Source organism: Anomaloglossus baeobatrachus, chromosome 4, assembly GCF_048569485.1.
Source record: "Anomaloglossus baeobatrachus isolate aAnoBae1 chromosome 4, aAnoBae1.hap1, whole genome shotgun sequence".
In the NCBI taxonomy this organism is placed as follows: Eukaryota; Metazoa; Chordata; class Amphibia; order Anura; family Aromobatidae; genus Anomaloglossus; species Anomaloglossus baeobatrachus.
In genome coordinates, this window is record NC_134356.1 from 8,151,473 (window position 1) to 8,176,695 (window position 25,223).

The window sequence follows — 25,223 nt, forward strand, 5'->3', positions numbered from 1 at the left end:
GTTGCCCCTGTCAGCGCGAGTGCCCCGACCCCTGCTGCCATGCCCGCGGTCCCTGGAGAGATGCCCGGCGCGGCGACGCTGAATCAGGCCGCAGCCACGCCAAGTGCGGCCCGCCGAGCCCAGGCCGCCGCAACGATGCCCTGCCCGGCCCGCAAAGATCCGGCTGCCACCGCGACCCTCCTCCACGCCACAGGTGTGATGCTGACCCAGGCCGCCGCCATGCTAGGCCCGGCCCGCCAAGACCCCACCGCAGCAGCGACGCTCGTCCGCGCCGCAAGTGAGGTGCTGAACCAGGCCGCAGCCACGTCAGGTGCGGCCCGCCAAGCCCAGATCGCTGCAGCGACGCCCAGCCCGGCCCGCCAAGAACCGGCCGCAACAGCGACTCCAACCCAGGCCGCCGCCACGCCAGGCTCGGCCCGCCAAGACCAGGCCGCTGCCACGCCAGGCTCGGCCCGCCAAGACAAGACTGTACAATCATTTACCCCGGCCTGCAAGGCCAGAGCAGACACCGCTCCCCAGCCACGTGGAGTCCCTGAAGGTAATGCACAGCTGCACCGACACCGCACCTCGGGGCCCCACACAGGCATCTTCCCCATAGTGTTCCCAGCAGTGACCAGGGAGTCAGAGATGCGTCCAGGCGTCTTCCCCATAGTGTTCCCAGCAGTGACCTGGGAGTCAGAAATCTGTCCAGGCATCTTCCCCATAATGTTCCCAGCAGTGACCTGGGAGTCAGAGATGTGTCCAGGCGTCTTCCCCGTAGTGTTCCCAGCAGTGACCTGGGAGTCAGAGATGTGTCCAGGCGTCTTCCCCATAGTGTTCCCAGCAGTGACCTGGGAGTCAGAGATGCGTCCAGGCGTCTTCCCCGTAGTGTTTCCAGTAATGACCTGGGAGTGAGAGATGTGTCCAGGTGTCTTCCCCATAGTGTTCCCGGCAGTGACCTGGGAGTCAGAGATGTGTCCAGGCATCTTCTCCATAGTGGTCCCAGCAGCTACCTGGGAGTTAGTGATGCGTCCAGGCATCTTCCCCGTAGTGTTCCCAGTAATGACCTGGGAGTCAGAGATGGGTCCAGGCGTCTTCCCCATAGTGTTCCCAGCAGTGACCTGGGAGTCAGAGATGTGTCCAGGCGTCTTCTCCATAGTGTTCCCAGCAGTGACCTGGGAGTCAGAGATGTGTCCAGGCATCTTCCCCATAGTGTTCCCAGCAGTGACCTGGGAGTCAGAGATGTGTCCAGGTGTCTTCCCCATAGTGTTCCCGGCAGTGACCTGGGAGTCAGAGATGTGTCCAGGCATCTTCTCCATAGTGGTCCCAGCAGTGACCTGGGATTTAGTGATGCGTCCAGGCATCTTCCCCATAGTGTTCCCAGCAGTGACCCAGGAGTCAGAGATGCGTCCAGGCGTCTTCTCCATAGTGTTCCCAGCAGTGACCCAGGAGTCAGAGATGCGTCCAGGCGTCTTCCCCATAGTGTTCCCAGCAGTGACCTGGGAGTCAGAGATGTGTCCAGGCGTCTTCCCCATAGTGTTCCCAGTAGTGACCTGGGAGTCAGAGATGTGTCCAGGCGTCTTCCCCATAGTGTTCCCGGCAGTGACCTGGGAATCAGAGATTTGTCCAGGCATCTTCTTCATAGTGGTCCCAGCAGCGACCTGGGAGTTAGTGATGCATCCAGGCATCTCCCCCATAGTGTTCCCTGCAGTGACCTGGGAGTCAGAGATGTGTCCAGGTGTCTTCCCCATAGTGTTCCCGGCAGTGACCTGGGAGTCAGAGATGTGTCCAGGCATCTTCTCCATAGTGGTCCCAGCAGCGACCTGGGAGTTAGTGATGCGTCCAGGCATCTTCCCCATAGTGTTCCCAGCAGTGACCTGGGAGTCAGAGATGTGTCCAGGCGTCTTCCCCCGTGCTGTTTCCATTCGTGCTGTTTCCATCCATTTAAGTGATCCTCATGCCCCTGAGCCCCCCTGGGTTTTTTCCAGACAAATGCCCGCGTTTCCCATTGACTTCATTGATACTCGTTACTCGAGTGGCGCCCGTCCGAGCGTCCGTCCTGCTGGATTGGAGTATTGAGCAGTTTAGTGCTCACTCATCACTATTTGCTCTAATGGACGATGTACTCCAATGTCAACTGTTCCTCTGACGTCTTCCCAGGGTCTCCCACAAGTTCTCGGGTTCCTTCCTGGGACCTCGTTGTTGTTTTCTTATGGTGACCTTCGGGGTGATTGCTAAAATTAACCTGTAACTCTTATCTCTGAAGACCCTATTTTTAGTGGCTGTTTGCTCAGGAGAAGAGATCAGAGCTCCAGCCTTCGGTGAGTAGCCGAGATCAGAGTATGTCCTCAGGGTTCCATTTTACTTATATTTTGCCAAAGTAACTTCTGAACAAAACATTAATTCACCTTTCCCCTTCACCTTCAAGAAATCCTATTCCTACTTGTGAGTCCCTCTCCCGGATCCAGGCTCTCTGTGCAGCCGGTCACCATCCAGGTGGAGAGACCCCTCCTGGTCATTCAAGAAGCCAGTGATGGCCACAACTTCAGATGATCACCTCTTTCATCTGCTGAAGCTGAGCCTCCTGACATATCCTGCTCTGCTACATTGTCACTCTGTCTCCAAATATACCCAGCTCTGCTACTTTAATAAAAACTTCTACAAAGCCAATGCGTGCCTTCTGACATACTCAACACTGCTACATCGCTCTAGTGAGTCTCCTGAGATACTCTACTCCGCCACTACTGCTCCACTCTTCATCCTCCCTGCTGCACAGAAGTCATCTGTCCCTGCTGCACCAATGTCATCTGTATGTGCTACACCAACATCATCTGTCTGTGCTGCACCAACATAATCTGTCCCTGCTGCACCGATGTCATCTGTCTGTGCTGCACCAACATAATCTGTCCCTGCTGCACCGATGTCATCTGTCTGTGCTGCACCAACATAATCTGTCCCTGCTGCACCGATGTCATCAATCTGTGCTGAACCGACATCATCTGTCTGTGCTGCACCGATGTCATCTGTCTGTGCTGCACCAACGTCATATGTCCCTACTGCACCGATGTCATCTGTCCGTGCTGCTCCGATGTCATTTATCCGTGCTGCACCAACGTCATCTCTCCGTGCTGCTCTTTCGACCAATGACTTTGAGGATTCACCTCACCAGATGACAATTAGTAAAACTTAAATCTTCACATATTATAAAAGCGGTCTCTACTTATCCAGAATGGGAAGAAACAAATATATTAGGTAAAAAGAATATTTGTTGAAAAACTTTAAAACAGGAACATTTATTCCAATCGTGTTAGAATTGGCTTCTGTTCACCCCTTCAGGAAAATATAGAAAACAAACCTTTGGACTTTGCATAAGGAGAGTAAAATATAGCAGAGTAACAGCAGCTGTGTACTAAAATATGGCCCATGTGGACTCTGTTCATTCCAACATTAGGTCTATTTATAGACTGACCAGGAGCAATCCTATCCTCTATATACACTGCACAGTACCACTCCTCCTGTCCTGTATACTGGGTGTAATCCTCAGTATCTGTATTATTCTGTATATATACACTGCACAGTACCACTTCACCTGTCCTGTATACTGGGTGTAATCCTCAGTATCTGTATTATTCTGTATATATACACTGCACAGTACCACTCCTCCTGTCCTGTATACTGGGTGTAATCCTCAGTATCTGTATTATTCTGTATATATACACTGCACAGTACCACTTCACCTGTCCTGTATACTGGGTGTAATCCTCAGTGTCTGTATTATTCTGTATATATACACTGCACAGTACCACTTCTCCTGTCCTGTATACTGGGTGTAATCCTCAGTACCTGTATTATTCTGTATATATATACTGCACAGTACCACTTCTCCTGTCCTGTATACTGGGTGTAATCCTCAGTATCTGTATTATTCTGTATATATACACTGCACAGTACCACTTCTCCTGTCCTGTATACTGGGTGTAATCCTCAGTATCTGTATTATTCTGTATATATACACTGCACAGTACCACTTCTCCTGTCCTGTATACTGGGTGTAATCCTCATTATCTGTATTATTCTGTATATATACACTGCACAGTACCACTTCTCCTGTCCTGTATACTGGGTGTAATTCTCAGTGTCTGTATTATTCTGTATATATACACTGCACAGTACCACTTCTCCTGTCCTGTATACTGGGTGTTATCCTCAGTGTCTGTATTATTCTGTATATATACACTGCACAGTACCACTTCTCCTGTCCTGTATACTGGGTGTAATCCTCAGTAGCTGTATTATTCTGTATACATACACTGCACAGTACCACTCCTCCTGTCCTGTATACTGGGTGTAATCCTCAGTATCTGTATTATTCTGTATATATACACTGCACAGTGCCACTTCTCCTGTCCTGTATACTGGGTGTAATCCTCAGTACCTGTATTATTCTGTATATATACACTGCACAGTGCCACTTCTCCTGTCCTGTATACTGGGTGTAATCCTCAGTACCTGTATTATTCTGTATATATACACTGCACAGTACCACTTCTCCTGTCCTGTATACTGGGTGTAATCCTCAGTACCTGTATTATTCTGTATATATACACTGCACAGTGCCACTCCTCCTGTCCTGTATACTGGGTGTAATCCTCATTATCTGTATTATTCTGTATATATACACTGCACAGTACCACTTCTCTTGTCCTGTATACTGGGTGTAATCCTCAGTATCTGTATTATTCTGTATATATACACTGCACAGTGCCACTCCTCCTGTCCTGTATACTGGGTGTAATCCTCAGTATCTGTATTATTCTGTATATATACACTGCACAGTACCACTTCTCTTGTCCAGCAGAGTGAAGGCAGATAGCCGTAACGTACATGACTGAGGCAGTGATAGATCCAGGAAAGGGTTAAGGAGTAAGGGATGGGGTTTTTACCTAAGGAATGTGGTGGGGGGTCAGCGAGCAGGAGGAGAGATGGGGGGCAGGGGCCATATAAGAAATAGGTCCCATGTTAAGGTGTCATTCCTTTGTCCTGGACTCAAAGACTGAACCAGCAGTTTGGATGCCTTGCTGAAGAGCGTTCAGGCCGCGGCTTTGACATGTAGGCCCGAATGGATTCAGGCCCAGCTAGACGAATTGCTGAAGAATGCCCGGGATACAGCATCTGTCCCTTCTGAACTTTCTGAACATCAAACTCTAAGAAGATCAAGACCTCCTGAGAGACTAACTTCTGAAATGGCCAATAGGACTCACAATAGGATCATAAGTCCTTCCGTTACTTCTAGGAAAAGAGCAAAGCGTAGCACGGCCTCTGATCCTTCTTACAAACCAGGAAGGAAACTACAGTACAAGAATAACAAGGGACAGAGAAAAGAGCCAGACCATCTAACCAGAGAGACACCAAGAAGTGCAAGGAGAAAGTCCGGCTCTACTGATGTGCCAGCCAGAGAAGCAGCCACACAAGCTACAACTGACGTGACAACAGCCCACGATGGATCCTTAGAACTTCCTCAACAATCTTTGCATCATTCTAGAGGACATCATACGGCCTCACCCCAGGAAATAAACCAACACGGGGGGATGGGCTTAGGACACACAACATTTCCGGATCCGGGTTCTCATTACACGAGGAGTGGTAGGAATCCAAAAAGACAACTGCGCAAAAGTACTTTAACCAGACAAAGACTTCTTCAGCCGGCTCAGGATGTGAGTCCGGCAATAAATCTACAGCTACAAGACTCAGCAGAGATTCCAGACAATGACTATGACACAGATAACGACTCCCCACTAGAGGGCAGCAGCACGCAGCACTTCAATAATGGAGGGGCTGTAGAGACTATAACTAATACGTCACGGACGGCTGGTCAACCTAGGACGCAGCCAGGTATTGGTGAGAACACTCTTTCTTGTCCTATATCTAGTGTAACAACACCCGTAATGAATCCAGTGGGCGCAGTTGGGGGTACAGGTCCCGGCAATGTAGGATGGGATCTTAATTCAGTAGTACAGCAATTAGTGTCAGGGGTTAAGGAGGCTTTGAGTCAGTCTAGCTTACCCATAACTTCTTCTCCTATTGCTGCATGGTGCGGGAATGGTCGCCGGACATCGGAGGTGGTAAGTCAGTCGTGTGCTGATCCAGAGACACAGGAGGACGCAGTAATTTCACAAGGGGTTACATTATCTGATGCAGCAAAAGGAGAATTATATGTATGTTTTGAGGGTCCTCTAGGAATTCATTTGAAACAGGAGGTTAGGGAGAAGATTTGGGCCGACGAATATGTGGAAATATTTTCATTATTGCCCTTAGAAAAATATAACTTGGATAGAGTAAGGTTTGATGAGAGGAAAAGAGAGGAACAAGAAAGACGGTATTGTCTCATCCCCCAAACATTTAGCAATTGGTTCCATGCCTTTGCCATATTAGCAAGTGTAATAGGCCAAAAAACTCCTGAACATTGCTCTGCCTTATTTTGTTACATGAATTCTATCTGGGAGGCGCACCGTGTGTATGGAGGTTTAGCATGGCTGCGCTATGATGAGCAGTTTCGCCAACGAAAGGCTGGTCGCCAAGGGATTCGTTGGGATCACAAAGATATTAGTTTATGGATGCGTCTCATGACAGCGCCACGTGGGGTTAATCAGCCCTTTCAGGGCTATGTCGGCAGATCACCAGCAATCGGATTGTCGGCAGCAAACAGAAAAGGTTGCTGCTGGCAGTTCAATGATAGCCAGTGCAGATTCGGAAACACATGCAGGTACAAACATGAATGCACCTTCTGTAGTGGAAACCATAGCCTATCCAAATGCTTTACACGAAATAAAACCCCAACAGCAGAGATTAACCAAAAAGGGGGAAACCCCAATTAGACTCGGGGAGATGGTGGGCTATCTAAGCAGGTACCCAGATAGAAAAGCAGCACAATTGCTGGGGGAGGGTTTCTCAGAAGGTTTTAAGATCCCATCTACTTCAGGCCCATTAACCTGTTCTCGTAACCTTGCTTCAGCTTATACATATTCTCACATTGTCTCCACAAAACTAAACAAAGAAATTGACCTGGGCCGCATGGCAGGCCCATTCCCCAAAATGCCAATAGAAAACTTAAGGGTCTCTCCATTGGGGGTGGTCCCAAAGAAGGAACCCAATAAGTTTAGGCTGATCCATCATCTGTCCTTCCCTCATGGAAGCTCAGTTAATGATGGAATCGATCAGGAACTTTGCACAGTCTCGTATACTTCATTTGATACAGCGATTGCATGGGTTCAGAAGTACGGCAGAGGAGCTTTAATGGCAAAAACAGACATTGAAGCTGCCTTTAGACTCTTACCAGTCCATCCAGAAAGCTTCCATCTCTTGGGTTGTCAGTGGCAGGGAATGTTTTATGTAGACTTGTGTTTACCGATGGGCTGCTCCATCTCATGCTCCTTGTTTGAATCATTTAGCACATTTTTGGAGTGGGTAGTAAAGAAGGAAGCCGGCGTGCGTTCTGTCCTGCATTATCTAGATGATTTCCTATGTATTGGTCCACCAAAGTCATTTGTTTGTGCTTCATTATTGGCAGCGATTCAGTCGGTTTTTAAGTGTTTTGGAGTACCGTTAGCATCAGATAAAACAGAAGGCCCGTCTACACTTATCAAGTTTTTAGGAATTTTGATTGACAGTGAAGCAATGGAGTGCAGATTACCGGATGACAAGGTCAGTGATCTGCTGGAGGCAGTCAGAGAAGCTAGATCTCACCGTAAGATCAGATTAAAGGATCTACAATCGCTGTTAGGAAAAATGAACTTTGCGTGTCGCATTATTCCAATGGGTAGAGTTTTTTGTAGGCGCCTAGCTGCAGCTACCTCAGGCATAACCTTTCCACATCACTTTGTGCGGCTGGCTAGAACATTAAAGGACGATCTGGCGGTATGGGAACAGTTCTTAATGGAGTTTAATGGGAGGTCATTGTGGATCAGACCACCGGTTTCAAATTTTGATCTAGACATCCACACTGATGCAGCGGGGTCAACTGGTTTTGGAGCATATTGTTCAGGACAGTGGTGTGCAGATAGGTGGCCAGAGAGTTGGAGAAACAATGGGTTAACACGAAACTTAGTCCTCCTTGAATTGTTCCCCATAGTGGTTGCTTGTGAAATTTGGTGCAATATTTTCCAAAACCGAAAAGTGAGATTTCATTGTGATAACTTGGGAGTTGTAGAAGTCATCAACAAACAATCAGCTTCTTCCCTGCCTGTTGTTACTTTGCTGCGTCATCTAGTGCTGCGCTGCTTAAAGTCAAATTGTCAGATTACAGCTGTGCATGTCCCCGGTGTTTGCAATTCTGTGGCTGATGCTCTGGGTACAAGGCAAGAAGTGTCCGGATTTTCTGTGGTCACTGCCAGTGACACCGCATACGCTCTGATAGAACGGTCTGTGGGTGTAAGCACATGGCAGAGGTACCAGTCAGCATGGAGGGAATGGGAAGACTTGTGTGCTCTAGTGGCACATGATGCCAGGTCACATGACAATGTTTCCTTGTTGTTATTTTACATTAGCAGGGCCTTTGTGGACGGTACTTCATTGTCCAGTATTGATAGTAAAATGTCTGGATTAGCTTTTTGGTTTAAGTTGCACGACTTCACTGATTACACAAAGCATTTTTTAGTTAAGCAGGCCCTAAAGGGTTACAGGAAAAGTTGTAAGAAGACCAGAGATAAACGGCGTCCGATTTCTTTCCAGTTATTGCAGCAGATACTGAGTGTACTAGGCCGAGTCTGTAGCAGTCCGTTTGAAGTGTTACTCTTTAGTTGTGCATTCACACTGGCCTTTTTTGGAGCTTTTAGAATCAGCGAGTTGGTGGCGAGTAGCTCCACCAGAAGTGGGGGTCTACAAGCCGAGGACGTGCATCAGTACACAGACAGAGGGGGTCTACAAGCCGAGGACGTGCATCAGTACACAGACAGATTTGAATGTTTTCTGGCAAAGTCAAAAACTGATCAACAGGGTAAAGGAAAATGGATCACATTGTTTCCTTTAAGCGGTTCCAGGGCCGGCCCGGTCATCTGTGTTAGAAACTATGTCTCAAGAAGGCCAAATATCCAAGGTTCATTACTAATTCATGAGGATTGTAAGTCATTGTCACAATTTCAATTCACAGCAGTTCTTAAAAAATGCCTGACAATATTGGGAGAGTCTCCAAATGCATTCACTTCACACTCATTTAGGACAGGAGCAGCCACAGAAGCTGCTAGATGGGGCTTAGAGCCTGACATAGTAAAAAAAAAAAAAAAAAAAAAAATAAAAATTGGGAGATGGGAATCGAGCAGATTTAAGAGTTACATTAGATTACATTTATTATAAATGGCGTACATGTATATATATGTGTACATTTTGGTAATCTTATAGTAGTTGTGTCTTCATTTAGACAATTGTGTGATAATTGTGTTTTTGTTTTAGCTGAACAGCAATGCCTGGTTTGGATCATGGGACATTCATTTGTTTTTTGGGGGGCCTTACGTGCAGCAGTCAGGCCTAATGGCAAACAGTTAGGGTTGCCCAGTTCCTTGGCACGGGTGACATGGATAGGAAAGAGGGGAATGCAGTGGCATCAGCTGTTAAAAGAAATCCAGTATCATGTGGAGTTCTACCGCCCCCCGGACGTCTTACTTATCCATTTAGGTGGTAATGATTTAGCAATAAGAACATCAAGACATTTAGTTAGGAACATAAAGCTCGATATGTTGAATTTATGGAGGTCTTACCCAGAAACAGTGGTGGTCTGGTCGGATATAGTAGCCAGACAAATGTGGAGAACAGCGCGATCAGTGGCTCGCATCAATAATACAAGGATAAAGGTTAATAAAAAAATAACAAAATTTGTGTTGGAAAACGGAGGGGTGGCCATACGTCACCAGATGCTTGAAAATACAAAGGAACATTTTTGGAGAGATGATAAGGTACATCTTAATGACATTGGCATTGATATATGGATGTTGGGAATACAAGAAGGAGTAGAACGAGCCATTAAGTTGTGGAGGAACTCACTCTTGTAAGGTGTCACAAGAGCGAGTCTTGGCGGGATGTGGTTGTTTAAACCCCCTCTTTGTTGGTTGGAGAATTATGTTTTTAATGGGGTCCCTGGGCCAGAGCTCAGCGGACAGTGGAATATGGGTCCCTGGGGAGGAGCTCAGTGGACAGTGGAATAGATGGGTCCCTGGGGAGGAGCTCAGCGGACACAAGGAAAATGATCAAGGGGTATACCCAGAATCCCCCTTGAGCTAGGTGTACACGGCGGAGGGGGATATGGGGCTGGGATTTATAACAACCACATCTCTGGGCCGATAATCTTGTTTTTTCTTGTTGATGTTTTTTCTTATAAAAATAAAGGGCTGCTGTGGCCAAAATTTTAATCCATGTCACGCAGTGTGTGGTGTCTTATTTATTAGGTTACCAGGAGCGCAATTCACTAGTCCATCAGTCAAGCAGAGTGAAGGCAGATAGCCGTAACGTACATGACTGAGGCAGTGATAGATCCAGGAAAGGGTTAAGGAGTAAGGGATGGGGTTTTTACCTAAGGAATGTGGTGGGGGGTCAGCGAGCAGGAGGAGAGATGGGGGGCAGGGGCCATATAAGAAATAGGTCCCATGTTAAGGTGTCATTCCTTTGTCCTGGACTCAAAGACTGAACCAGCAGTTGTCCCACCCACCCTCCCTATAATAAAGGGAAATGTATCAATATCAGGACTTTGCAACACTGTCAATATTCTAACAATGTTTTGGTATTCAACATCATCGGTATTTTATCAACATTATTAGTATTGTATCAATTGTTATCAGTAATGTATCCAAATTGTCAATGTCATATCAACATATTAATATTGTATTAACATTTTAATATTGTATGTTACAGCAGCATTTGGCGGCGGCGGGATGTGGTTGTTTAAACCCCCTCTTTGTTGGTTGGAGAATTATGTTTTTAATGGGGTCCCTGGGCCAGAGCTCAGCGGACAGTGGAATATGGGTCCCTGGGGAGGAGCTCAGTGGACAGTGGAATAGATGGGTCCCTGGGGAGGAGCTCAGCGGACACAAGGAAAATGATCAAGGGGTATACCCAGAATCCCCCTTGAGCTAGGTGTACACGGCGGAGGGGGATATGGGGCTGGGATTTATAACAACCACATCTCTGGGCCGATAATCTTGTTTTTTCTTGTTGATGTTTTTTCTTATAAAAATAAAGGGCTGCTGTGGCCAAAATTTTAATCCATGTCACGCAGTGTGTGGTGTCTTATTTATTAGGTTACCAGGAGCGCAATTCACTAGTCCATCAGTCATGTATACTGGGTGTAATCTTCAGTACCTGTATTATTCTGTATATATACACTGCACAGTACCACTTCTCCTGTCCTGTATACTGGGTGTAATCCTCAGTGTCTGTATTATCCTGTATATATACACTGCACAGTACCACTTCTCCTGTCCTGTATACTGGGTGTAATCCTCAGTACCTGTATTATTCTGTATATATACACTGCACAGTACCACTTCTCCTGTCCTGTATACTGGGTGTAATCCTCAGTACCTGTATTATTCTGTATATATACACTGCACAGTACCACTTCTCTTGTCCTGTATACTGGGTGTAATCCTCAGTACCTGTATTATTCTGTATATATACACTGCACAGTACCACTTCTCCTGTCCTGTATACTGGGTGTAATCCTCAGTGTCTGTATTATCCTGTATATATACACTGCACAGTACCACTTCTCCTGTCCTGTATACTGGGTGTAATCCTCAGTACCTGTATTATTCTGTATATATACACTGCACAGTACCACTTCTCCTGTCCTGTATACTGGGTGTAATCCTCAGTACCTGTATTATTCTGTATATATACACTGCACAGTACCACTTCTCCTGTCCTGTATACTGGGTGTTATCCTCAGTGTCTGTATTATTCTGTATATATACACTGCACAGTACCACTTCTCCTGTCCTGTATACTGGGTGTAATCCTCAGTATCTGTATTATTCTGTATATATACACTGCACAGTACCACTTCTCCTGTCCTGTATACTGGGTGTAATCCTCAGTATCTGTATTATTCTGTATATATACACTGCACAGTACCACTTCTCCTGTCCTGTATACTGGGTGTTATCCTCAGTGTCTGTATTATTCTGTATATATACACTGCACAGTACCACTTCTCCTGTCCTGTATACTGGGTGTAATCCTCAGTATCTGTATTATTCTGTATATACACTGCACAGTACCACTTCTCCTGTCCTGTATACTGGGTGTAATCCTCAGTATCTGTATTATTCTGTATATATACACTGCACAGTACCACTTCTCCTGTCCTGTATACTGGGTGTTATCCTCAGTGTCTGTATTATTCTGTATATATACACTGCACAGTACCACTTCTCCTGTCCTGTATACTGGGTGTAATCCTCAGTATCTGTATTATTCTGTATATATACACTGCACAGTACCACTTCTCCTGTCCTGTATACTGGGTGTAATCCTCAGTACCTGTATTATTCTGTATATATACACTGCACAGTACCACTTCTCCTGTCCTGTATACTGGGTGTAATCCTCAGTATCTGTATTATTCTGTATATACACTGCACAGTACCACTTCTCCTGTCCTGTATACTGGGTGTAATCCTCAGTATCTGTATTATTCTGTATATATACACTGCACAGTACCACTTCTCCTGGCCTGTATACTGGGTGTAATCCTCAGTACCTGTATTATTCTGTATATATACACTGCACAGTACCACTTCTCCTGTCCTGTATACTGGGTGTAATCCTCAGTATCTGTATTATTCTGTATATATACACTGCACAGAACCACTTCTCCTGTCCTGTATACTGGGTGTAATCCTCAGTATCTGTATTATTCTGTATATATACACTGCACAGAACCACTTCTCCTGTCCTGTATACTGGGTGTAATCCTCAGTGTCTGTATTATTCTGTATATATACACTGCACAGTACCACTTCTCCTGTCCTGTATACAGAGTGTAATCCTCAGTATCTGTATTATTCTGTATATATACACTGCACAGTACCACTTCTCCTGTCCTGTATACTGGGTGTAATCCTCAGTATCTGTATTATTCTGTATATATACACTGCACAGTACCACTTCTCCTGTCCTGTATACTGGGTGTAATCCTCAGTATCTGTATTATTCTGTATATATACACTGCACAGTACCACTTCTCCTGTCCTGTATACTGGGTGTAATCCTCAGTATCTGTATTATTCTGTATATATACACTGCACAGTACCACTTCTCCTGTTCTGTATACTGGGTGTAATCCTCAGTACCTGTATTATTCTGTATGTATACACTGCACAGTACCACTTCTCCTGTCCTGTATACTGGGTGTAATCCTCAGTATCTGTAATATTCTGTATATATACACTGCACAGTACCACTTCTCCTGTCCTGTATACTGGGTGTAATCCTCAGTATCTGTATTATTCTGTATATATACACTGCACAGTACCACTTCTCCTGGCCTGTATACTGGGTGTAATCCTCAGTATCTGTATTAGTCTGTATATATACACTGCACAGTACCACTTCTCCTGTCCTGTATACTGGGTGTAATCCTCAGTATCTGTATTATTCTGTATATATACACTGCACAGAACCACTTCTCCTGTCCTGTATACTGGGTGTAATCCTCAGTATCTGTATTATTCTGTATATATACACTGCACAGAACCACTTCTCCTGTCCTGTATACTGGGTGTAATCCTCAGTGTCTGTATTATTCTGTATATATACACTGCACAGTACCACTTGTCACGTGGCTTGCGCAGTATCACGTTGTATGTAAACAGATCCTTGGATTCTCCACCCCGAGTCGTTTTCCAGTTTCGTTTCTCGTCAGAGTTGTGCAGGATCCTCCTTCTTCAGGAGAACAGTCGGCTCTCGGCAGTGAGGCAGCACAGTGTCTTCATACAGAGTCGCTTGTATCCATGTCGGACCCCACAGTCACCGCATATCTGACCAAGCTGCTCTGCTCCAATGGAGGTCAGCTGCCCAAGGATGAGTTGTCTGGATTGTTGGATCTTCCACCTGAGCAGATTGAGCAGATTCTCTATGGAGAACCACTGAAGTTTTTGCTGTTTAAGGATCTTGTTCTGGCCCGGAGCCTCGTAAGAATCTGCCCCAAATATCTGAAGGATGAAACAGAGGAGGATTGCGACAGGCTGCACCTGTGCCGATACTACCTGCAGGACAAATGCAGGAGGTGAGTGACCGGGGAGTAATGTACAGGGGGGAGGTGAGTGACCGGGGAGTAATGTACAGGGGGGAGGTGGGTGACCGGGGAGTAATGTACAGGACGGGAGGTGGGTGACCGGGGAGTAATGTACAGGAGGGGAGGTGGGTGACCGGGGAGTAATGTACAGGACGGGAGGTGGGTGACCGGGGAGTAATGTACAGGGGGGAGGTGGGTGACCGGGGAGTAATGTACAGGACGGGAGGTGGGTGACCGGGGAGTAATGTACAGGAGGGGAGGTGGGTGACCGGGGAGTAATGTACAGGACGGGAGGTGGGTGACCGGGGAGTAATGTACAGGAGGGAGGTGGGTGACCGGGGAGTAATGTACAGGAGGGAGGTGGGTGACCGGGGAGTAATGTACAGGAGGGAGGTGGGTGACCGGGGAGTAATGTACAGGAGGGGAGGTGGGTGACGGGGGAGTAATGCACTGGGGGGAGGTGGGTGACCGGGGAGTAATGTACAGGAGGGGAGGTGGGTGACGGGGGAGTAATGCACAGGGGGGAGGTGGGTGACCGGGGAGTAATGTACAGGGGGTGAGGTGGGTGACCAGGGAGTAATGTACAGGAGGGAGGTGGGTGACGGGGGAGTAATGTACAGGGGGGGGAGGTGGGTGACCGGGGAGTAATGTACAGGGGGGAGGTGGGTGACCAGGGAGTAATGTACAGGAGGGGAGGTGGGTGACCGGGGAGTAATGTACAGGAGGGGAGGTGGGTGACCGGGGAGTAATGTACAGGTGGGGAGGTGGGTGACCGGGGAGTAATGTACAGGAGGGGAGGTGGGTGACCGGGGAGTAATGTACAGGAGAGGAGGTGGGTGACCGGGGAGTAATGTACAGGGGGGGAGGTGGGTGACCGGGGAGTAATGTACAGGGGGGGAGGTGGGTGACCGGGGAGTAATGTACAGGGGGGAGGTGAGTGACCGGGGAGTAATGTACAGGGGGGGGAGGTGGGTGACCGGGGAGTAATGTACAGGGGGGGAGGTGGGTGACCGGGGAGTAATGTACAGAAGGGGAGGGGGGTGATTGGGGAGTAATGTACAGGAGGGGAGGTGGGTGACCAGGGAGTAATGTACAGGGGGGAGGTGGGTGACCGGGGAGTAATGTACAGGGCGGGAGCTGGGTGACCGGGGAGTAATGTACAGGGGGGGAGGTGGGTGACCGGGGAGTAATGTACAGGGGGGGAGGTGGGTGACCGGGGAGTAATGTACAGGGGGGGAGGTGGGTGACCGGGGAGTAATGTTCAGGGGGGAGGTGGGTGACCGGGGAGTAATGTACAGGAGGGGAGGGGGGTGATTGGGGAGTAATGTACAGGAGGGGAGGTGGGTGACCGGGGAGTAATGTACAGGGGGGGAGGTGGGTGACCGGGGAGTAATGTACAGGGCGGGAGCTAGGTGACCGGGGAGTAATGTACAGGGGGGAGGTGGGTGACCGGGGAGTAATGTACAGGGCGGGAGGTGGGTGACCGGGGAGTAATGTACAGGGGGGAGGTGGGTGACCGGGGAGTAATGTACAGGGGGGAGGTGGGGGACCGGGGAGTAATGTACAGGGGGGAGGTGGGTGACCGGGCTAGGTTCAAGGATGTTCAAAACAAACTGCGAGAGGGCAGGGAAATCCTATGATTAGGGAAGGGGCAGATGGTGATCCCTTCTGGTGACCAAACCTACTGCTTGTCCCTGGGGTCTCTCACCACCCTAGATAGGTTCCGAACTGGGCCCTAAAAAGCGAACGGGTGGGATGAGCTCTTTGTCAACCCCACTAAACACTAAAGAAGACACAAGTAAAACACAAAGGGGGGGAAATGCATGAACTACTTATCCACAGTTGACTCAGGTAGAAGTTCAGCAACGTTTTAGCAAAAATACCACAGGTGAGTGCAAGCTGCCTGCTTGCATCCAGAGCTTGAATGAACTGAGTATTATCACCAGCACAAATACAGGGAAAATGAGAGTATTTAAACCCAATGGCAATTATAGATGATTAGCAGCTGGGTCCTAAAGTGAAAAGGATGAAAACCCAGTAGAAAAGATACCTAGTACAGTGAATACTGACAGCAGGAATAATACAAATTCAGGGAGCATTTTGTACAGCCAAATGCTGTGACCTTCTATTGCCGGACTGAAATAAGATGGGAAGGGCACCACCCAGTGGGATCTCCTGGTATAGAAAAATTTAGGGGAAACAAAGAAAAAGGAGTATACCAAACACGGGATCACCACAGTATAAAGCAATGATTATAGAATTTTATTAGGTTATTAGAAAACCAGAACACGAGACACATGTCTCCACACTGATAAATTGCTGAAAAACACACGACACAAGATAAAAACATTTAAAAAGCCATAGGCATGACAAACATGTCCGCCAGGAACTAGTTATATGATAATGTATAAATATAATTATAACAAGGACACTCCAATCACTATTGCACAAGGCCCGTATCCGACATAAAAGGGTAAGTGCAATATAATACACTGGTGGGTATATATGATAACATGTAATACGTTGTTATATAGAACACTAGAAATTACACACATATGCTGAATCCACAATGATGTATAGTTAGCAACATATAGTAGGCTGTTATATGGAAACACTTATGCAGATATAGAAATCTCCAGTCATAAATAGACGGTATGGGCTCTTACGGAGTGATACTGCAATCTATGTGGATACAGAACAATCAATACTGTATAGATAATAACATATAACAGGTTATGAAATATAGACACCTGGTAGATTGCTAATTTATAAGAGATCTTCACTAAATACGTGAGGTAATATGGATCAGTAGATGGATCTAACAATAAAGTACATCCAAGTCCCTGTCACCACACAGTAACTCCATAACCACAATACCTTCACAAAAAATAATACATCCTGTAGAGATCACCCACGTAGTACACAATGGCGTTAGACCAGTGATTCTATCTGCTTAGTAAATATACCCGTGTTTAACCACCACAAATAGCCTGAGTCCCGGATGCTTCAAACCACCAAAGAAATGTACGGGGTAAATAGATGCAGCAACCAGGTTACAGGCAGTACAGGCAGTACAGAAACGGACCTACATCCATCATCCCATAAAATGAGTAGCAACCACGCTAATGGGGAAAAGAAGGCCTTCTTTTCCCCTGAGGAAGCCACTGGACACGTGGCGATACGCGTGGGGTGTCCAGGCCAGGAACCCCTTTGGTCGCTCCTCTCATCTCATGATTGTTCTGTATCCACATAGATTGCAGTATCACTCCGTAAGAGCCCATATCGTCTATTTATGACTGGAGATTTCTATATCTGCATAAGTGTTTCCATATAACAGCCTACTATATGTTGCTAACTATACATCATTGTGGATTCAGCATATGTGTGTAATTTCTAGTGTTCTATATAACAACGTATTACATGTTATCATATATACCCACCAGTGTATTATATTGCACTTACCCTTTTATGTCGGATACGGGCCTTGTGCAATAGTGATTGGAGTGTCCTTGTTATAATTATATTTATACATTATCATATAACTAGTTCCTGGCGGACATGTTTGTCATGCCTATGGCTTTTTAAATGTTTTTATCTTGTGTCATTGTGTGTTTTTCAGCAATTTATCAGTGTGGAGACATGTGTCTCGTGTTCTGGTTTTCTAATAACCTAATAAAATTCTATAATCATTGCTTTATACTGTGGTGATCCCGTGTTTGGTATACTCCTTTTTCTTTGTTTCTTCTATTGCCGGACACCACATGACTGTGTGTCACCCGTGACAGAACTACGAGTGGTCTCCAGACATGCAGATTTAGGCAGCATGAAATCTTTAGGTATTTACATTCAATACGGGGACCCACATACTCTCCTCCAGTCCGTAACCCCTCCATTGCACCAAGTGTTGAAGGGAATGACATAGAATATGAGAATCAACAATCTTAGCTATCTGATACTCCAGATTACCATCAACCATGATTGTGGCCGGCGGTAAGGGTGATTGCACCAAAGGTACCACATATTTTTTGAACAGTTCCATGGGGAACCCTTTGTGGGTCCTAAGAGCCTGAGGTACCTGCAGACAAAATGCTACTAGGTTGATGACAATGATTACTTTATAGGGACCAATAAACCTAGGTCTCAGCTTCGAGGATGGAACCTTCAACTTTGTGTTCCTGGTAGACAACCCCACATAGTCATTCACACTCAGGTCCGGACCTGGCAAGCATTTTTTGTCAGCCATACGTTTGTATCTGTTTCTCATGAGCTTTAAATTACTCTGAACCCCTTGCCATAAATAAAAGAGCGATGAGGCAATACGCTCCTCCTTAGGAACTCCCAGAGCACCCCTACCACTAAAGGTACCAAATTGCGGATGAAAACCTTACGCACCAAAGAATGGTGACTTGCCAGTAGACTCCTGGGGACGATTATTTAAAGTAAATTCGGCCAATGGTAAATAAGATGCTCAATCCTCCTTGTTCTCGGATACAAAGCTCCTAAGGTAAGAGTCCAAAATTTGATTTATGCAGTTAGTCTGCCCATTCGACCGAGGATGGAGGGCAGAAGAGAAAGACAAGTACACCTCAGTCAAGCACAAGATGCTTTCCAAAATTTGGAAACAAACTGAGTTTTGCCGATATGAGACCACATTGGAAAGAATCCTGTGAAGCTTTATGATCTCATTGATGAACACCTGAGAAAGACTCTTGGAATTCAGAAGTGTCGGCAATGCGATGAAATGCGTCATCTTATGAACCTAGCCACAACCACCGCGAAGACAAAAGTAGGTCAGGAAAGAAATCCATGGATAAATGCATCCATGATCTATTCGGGATAGACGGGTATGCGTTACCTTGAAATGTATGCAAATACTGAAGGCAGACACATAGTTAACCACATCCTCATTCTTAGCCACCATAAATGATGAGAATGGAGGTCCATGGTTGCTTTCTACCTGGAAGACCCGCAAGTACAGAACTGTGATGTTCCCCAATAAGTGTACGGCACAAATTGGGTAGCATGAACATCTCCCTGAAGGGCAAGAGCCAGGGCGTTCCCCTGAGTCTCCAGCACCTCCCCCTCCAGGTCTGGGCACAAGGCCGAGAAGACCACCCCTTCTACAAAATGCCCACCGGGTTCACGTAATCACTACCACCAGGAAAGCTCCGGGATAAAGCAATTGCTTTGATGTTTTTAATCCCTGGATGGTAAGTGACAGTAAAATGAAACCTGGTAAAAAACAAAGACCATCTAGCCTGCCTGGGATTCAGACATTTGGCAGGCTCGAGATAAGACAGGTTTATATGGTCTGTGATTACTGTAATTGGATAAGCTACCCCCTCCAGCCAATGGTGCCATTCCTCGAAAGCTAGCCTAATTAGCAAGAGCTCTCTATTGCAAACATCATAGTTTCTCTTGGCCGAGGACAATTTCTTGGAAAATATAACACATGGACCCTATTTACCAGGAGATGGACCTTGTGACAACACAGCCCCAACCCCCACCTCAGATGCATCAACCTCCACAATAAAAGCCTGCAAAATATCAGGCTGAAGGGGAATAGATGCAGTGGAAAAACATCCCTTTAAAAAGGAAATAGCCTGCTGGGCAGAGTCTGACAATTTAGAGAAATCATTGTCATGTCAGTCAGAGGCTTTATTATTACTGAATAGTTCTGAATACATTTCTGGTAAAAGTTGGTAAATCCTAAAAAGCGCTGAAACGCTTTCAGGTTTTCTCAACAATCCCAGACAGTGCTACAAGGACCTTCTCGGGATCCATCCGAAAACCCGAAGCAGACAACAGGTATCCAAAAAACTGAACCTTTTGGACAACTAAAACACACTTCTCCAGTTTGGCATACAGTTCGTTACCTCTTAAAATCTGTAATACCTGTTTTACATGTATCTTATGTGGCTCCATATCGGGTGACTAGAGCAAGATATTGTCCAAATAAACCACCACAAACCTGCCCACCAAACGGTGAAAAATATCATTCACAAAATGCTGGAAAACGGCAGAGAAGACCAAATGGCGTGACCAGACTTGCAAAATATCCCTCAGGTGTATTGAAGGCCGATTTCCATTCATCCCCTTCTCTGATTGTGACCAGATTGTAGGCCCCCCTTAAGTCCAACTTGGGGAACCACTTAGCTCCCACAATCTGGTTGAGTAAATTCGGATTCAGAGGGAGAGGATAAGGTCTCGGACGGTAATTTGATTCCGTTCCTGAAATTTCAAACAAGGACGGATACCTCCATCTTTCTTCTTAATGAAGAAGAACCCTGCCACCATGGGCGAAGAGGAAGGTCTGACATGTGTCTTCTCCAGACTCTTAGCAATGGCCTGTCTCTCTGGGCCGGAAAGATGATACAGTCTAGACTTGGGAAGTTTTGCTCCAGGGAGCATCTTAATGAGACAGTCATATACATGATGGGGAGGCAAATCCTGACACCCCCTCTCCGAAAATACATCCTCAAACCCAGACAAAAAATGCATGTAAGGACTCTGTAGAGATGTATAGAGAGATGTTCAGAAAATTATCAATACAGTAATTTCCCCACTCCACAATTTTCTTGGATTGCCAATCTACTACCGGATTATGTTTCACTAACCAGGGTAGACCCAGTACAATAGGAGTGGGAAGGCCCTCCAGGACATAGCAAGAAATTACTTCATAATGCAGGGGTCCTACCCTCTGTTTTGTACCATGTACCATCGGTGTCAGATATCCCTGAGCAAGCCATGCTGAGTCAATGGCATAGATGAAGATGGGGTTAGCCAATGTACTGCTGGTAAGCCCATGAGCTCTAAGAGAGCATCCACCATGCTGACTCCTGCCCCACTGTCCACAAACACAGCAATTTGCTCAGTCCTGCTTTCTAGCACCAACTCTACTATCAGTACAAAGCGAGAATTACATATGGAAGACAAACACACACCGATTGTCCATCCCCCACACCACCAAGGGTAAGCCGAGTACCAGATGTTCCTTTCTACTTTGGAACTAAGGGACAGAATCCAACAAAATGACCTCTAACACAAAGAACCAAACCCCCTTCTTTTTGCCGATTTTAGTGGGAACATGCGAAGTAGTGGCTCCCCCTTTCTGCATGGGCTCCTCCAAACTCATGAGTGATGGTTCACTCCAAGATTGCCTCGCCGGTAATGGGGTACTATCCCGAGAAAGGGTCTCCATGAAATGTGGTCTATCTAGTCTGTCTCAGGGGCGTCTGTCCACACGTATAGCCAAGGATATGGCAGCCTCCAAGGACTCAGAAGTTTCGTAAATCACCAAGGCATCTTGCAAATTCTCTGAAAGGCCCCGACAGAATTGGCTTCTGAGAGCCAGGTCATTCTATTTAGTGTCGGTTGCCCATCTATGAAATTCTGAACGATAAGTCTCTGCTGACTGACAGAGCCTGGACTCAGCCAAGAAGACTCGGTCAGGATCATCATAGATGTGACCCAAGGCCTCAAAAAATTCATCAACTGACCGGAGACAACCAGAGTCATGTGGCAAAGAAAAAGCCCAGGATTGCGGATCCCCTTGCAATAGTGAGATCACAATCCCCACCCGCTGTTTCTCATCTCCAGAGGAGTAAGGCCGAAGCCTAAAGTATAGTTTACAAGCCTCCTTAAAGACAAAAAATGTGTCTCTACGCCCTGCAAACCTGTCTGGGAGAATAATTTTGGGCTCTGGCTGAACCTGTCTACCCGCAGAATCCCCCGCGGGGTCGTAAAGGGAAAAAAGATAAAATCCCAGCAGAGGAGATACCTAGTACGCTGAATACTGACAGCAGGAACAATAGAAAGTCAGGGAGCATTTTACGTAGCCAAACGCTGTGACCTTCTATTGCCGGACACCACATGACTGTCATCCATGACAGTGGGTGACTGGGGAGTAATGTACAGGAGGGGAGGTGGGTGACTGGGAAGTAATGTACAGGAGGGGAGGTGGGTGACCGGGGAGTAATGTACAGGAGGGGAGGTGGGTGACCGGGGAGTAATGTACAGGGCGGGAGGTGGGTGACCGGGGAATAATGTACAGGGGGGAGGTGGGTGACCGGGGAGTAATGTACAGGGGGGGAGGTGGGTGACTGGGGAGTAATGTACAGGGGGGGAGGTGGGTGACCGGGGAGTAATGTACAGGAGGGGAGGTGGGTGACTGGGAAGTAATGTACAGGAGGGGAGGTGGGTGACCGGGGAGTAATGTACAGGAGGGGAGGTGGGTGACTGGGGAGTAATGTACAGGGTGGGAGGTGGGTGACCGGGGAATAATGTACAGGGGGAGGTGGTGACCGGGGAGTAATGTACAGGGGGGGAGGTGGGTGACCGGGGAGTAATGTACAGGGGGGGAGGTGGGTGACCGGGGAGTAATGTACAGGAGGGGAGGTGGGTGACTGGGGAGTAATGTACAGGGGGGAGGTGGGTGACAGGGGAGTAATGTACAGGGGGGGAGGTGGGTGACCGGGGAGTAATGTACAGGACGGGAGGTGGGTGACCGGGGAGAAATGTACAGGGGGGGGAGGTGGGTGACCGGGGAGTAATGTACAGGAGGGGAGGTGAGTGACCGGGGAGTAATGTACAGGACGGGAGGTGGGTGACCGGGGAGTAATGTACAGGAGGGGAGGTGAGTGACCGGGGAGTAATGTACAGGGCGGGAGGAGGGTGACCAGGGAGTAATGTACAGGAGGGGAGGTGGGTGACTGGGGAGTAATGTAAAGGGGGGGAGGAGGGTGAACGGGGAGTAATGTACAGGGGGGGAGGTGGGTGACCGGGGAGTAATGTACAGGAGGGGAGGTGAGTGACCGGGGAGTAATGTACAGGGGGGGAGGTGGGTGACCGGGGAGTAATGTACAGGAGGGGAGGTGAGTGACCGGGGAGTAAGGTACAGGGCGGGAGGAGGGTGACCAGGGAGTAATGTACAGGAGGGGAGGTGGGTGACTGGGGAGTAATGTACAGGGGGGAGGTGGGTGACCGGGGAGTAATGTAAAGGGGGGGAGGTGGGTGACTGGGGAGTAATGTGCAGGAGGGAGGTGGGTGACCGGGGAGTAATGTTCAGGGCAGGAGGTGGTTGACCGGGGAGTAATGTAAAGGGGGAGGTGGGTGAATGGGGAGTAATGTACAGGGGGGGAGGTGGGTGACTGGGGAGTAATGTACAGGAGGGGAGGTGGGTGACTGGGGAGTAATGTACAGGAGGGGAGGTGGGTGACTGGGGAGTAATGTACAGGAGGTGGGTGACCAGGGAGTAATGTAAAGGGGGGGAGGTGGGTGACTGGGGAGTAATGTACAGGAGGTGGGTGACCGGGGAGTAATGTACAGGAGGTGGGTGACCGGGGAGTAATGTAAAGGGGGGGAGGTGGGTGACTGGGGAGTAATGTACAGGAGGGAGGTGGGTGACCGGGGAGTAATGTACAGGAGGGGAGGTGGGTGACTGGGGAGTAATGTAAAGGGGGGGAGGTGGGTGACTGGGGAGTAATGTACAGGGGGGGAGGTGGGTGACTGAGGAGTAATGTACAGGAGGGGAGGTGGGTGACTGGGGAGTAATGTACAGGGGGGGAGGTGGGTGACCGGGGAGTAATGTACAGGAGGGGAGGTGGGTGACCGGGGAGTAATGTACAGGGCGGGAGGTGGGTGACCGGGGAATAATGTACAGGGGGGAGGTGGGTGACCGGGGAGTAATGTACAGGGGGGGAGGTGGGTGACCGGGGAGTAATGTACAGGGGGGGAGGTGGGTGACCGGGGAGTAATGTACAGGAGGGGAGGTGGGTGACTGGGAAGTAATGTACAGGAGGGGAGGTGGGTGACCGGGGAGTAATGTACAGGAGGGGAGGTGGGTGACCGGGGAGTAATGTACAGGAGGGGAGGTGGGTGACCGGGGAGTAATGTACAGGGCGGGAGGTGGGTGACCGGGGAATAATGTACAGGGGGGAGGTGGGTGACCGGGGAGTAATGTACAGGGGGGGAGGTGGGTGACCGGGGAGTAATGTACAGGGGGGGAGGTGGGTGACCGGGGAGTAATGTACAGGAGGGGAGGTGGGTGACTGGGAAGTAATGTACAGGAGGGGAGGTGGGTGACCGGGGAGTAATGTACAGGAGGGGAGGTGGGTGACTGGGGAGTAATGTACAGGGTGGGAGGTGGGTGACCGGGGAATAATGTACAGGGGGAGGTGGTGACCGGGGAGTAATGTACAGGGGGGGAGGTGGGTGACCGGGGAGTAATGTACAGGGGGGGAGGTGGGTGACCGGGGAGTAATGTACAGGAGGGGAGGTGGGTGACCAGGGAGTAATGTACAGGGGGGAGGTGGGTGACAGGGGAGTAATGTACAGGGGGGGAGGTGGGTGACCGGGGAGTAATGTACAGGACGGGAGGTGGGTGACCGGGGAGAAATGTACAGGGGGGGGAGGTGGGTGACCGGGGAGTAATGTACAGGAGGGGAGGTGAGTGACCGGGGAGTAATGTACAGGACGGGAGGTGGGTGACCGGGGAGTAATGTACAGGAGGGGAGGTGAGTGACCGGGGAGTAATGTACAGGGCGGGAGGAGGGTGACCAGGGAGTAATGTACAGGAGGGGAGGTGGGTGACTGGGGAGTAATGTAAAGGGGGGGAGGAGGGTGAACGGGGAGTAATGTACAGGGGGGGAGGTGGGTGACCGGGGAGTAATGTACAGGAGGGGAGGTGAGTGACCGGGGAGTAATGTACAGGGGGGGAGGTGGGTGACCGGGGAGTAATGTACAGGAGGGGAGGTGAGTGACCGGGGAGTAAGGTACAGGGCGGGAGGAGGGTGACCAGGGAGTAATGTACAGGAGGGGAGGTGGGTGACTGGGGAGTAATGTACAGGGGGGAGGTGGGTGACCGGGGAGTAATGTAAAGGGGGGGAGGTGGGTGACTGGGGAGTAATGTGCAGGAGGGAGGTGGGTGACCGGGGAGTAATGTTCAGGGCAGGAGGTGGTTGAC

The 25,223-nt window shown here is 48.3% G+C and overlaps 1 protein-coding gene across 1 annotated transcript in view; it reads left to right on the forward strand.

Annotated features, from left to right (window-relative positions):
* Positions 1–13,916: 13,916 nt before the first annotated feature.
* The window catches only part of LOC142302474 (zinc finger CCCH-type antiviral protein 1-like), a 42,346-nt gene continuing 31,039 nt past the window's right edge, over positions 13,917–25,223 (forward strand). Inside the window, exon 1 of the mRNA XM_075343542.1 lies at positions 13,917–14,251. Within this exon, the coding sequence (XP_075199657.1) occupies positions 13,977–14,251 (275 nt within the window). The 5' untranslated portion in view covers positions 13,917–13,976. The remainder of the gene's footprint in view (positions 14,252–25,223) is intronic.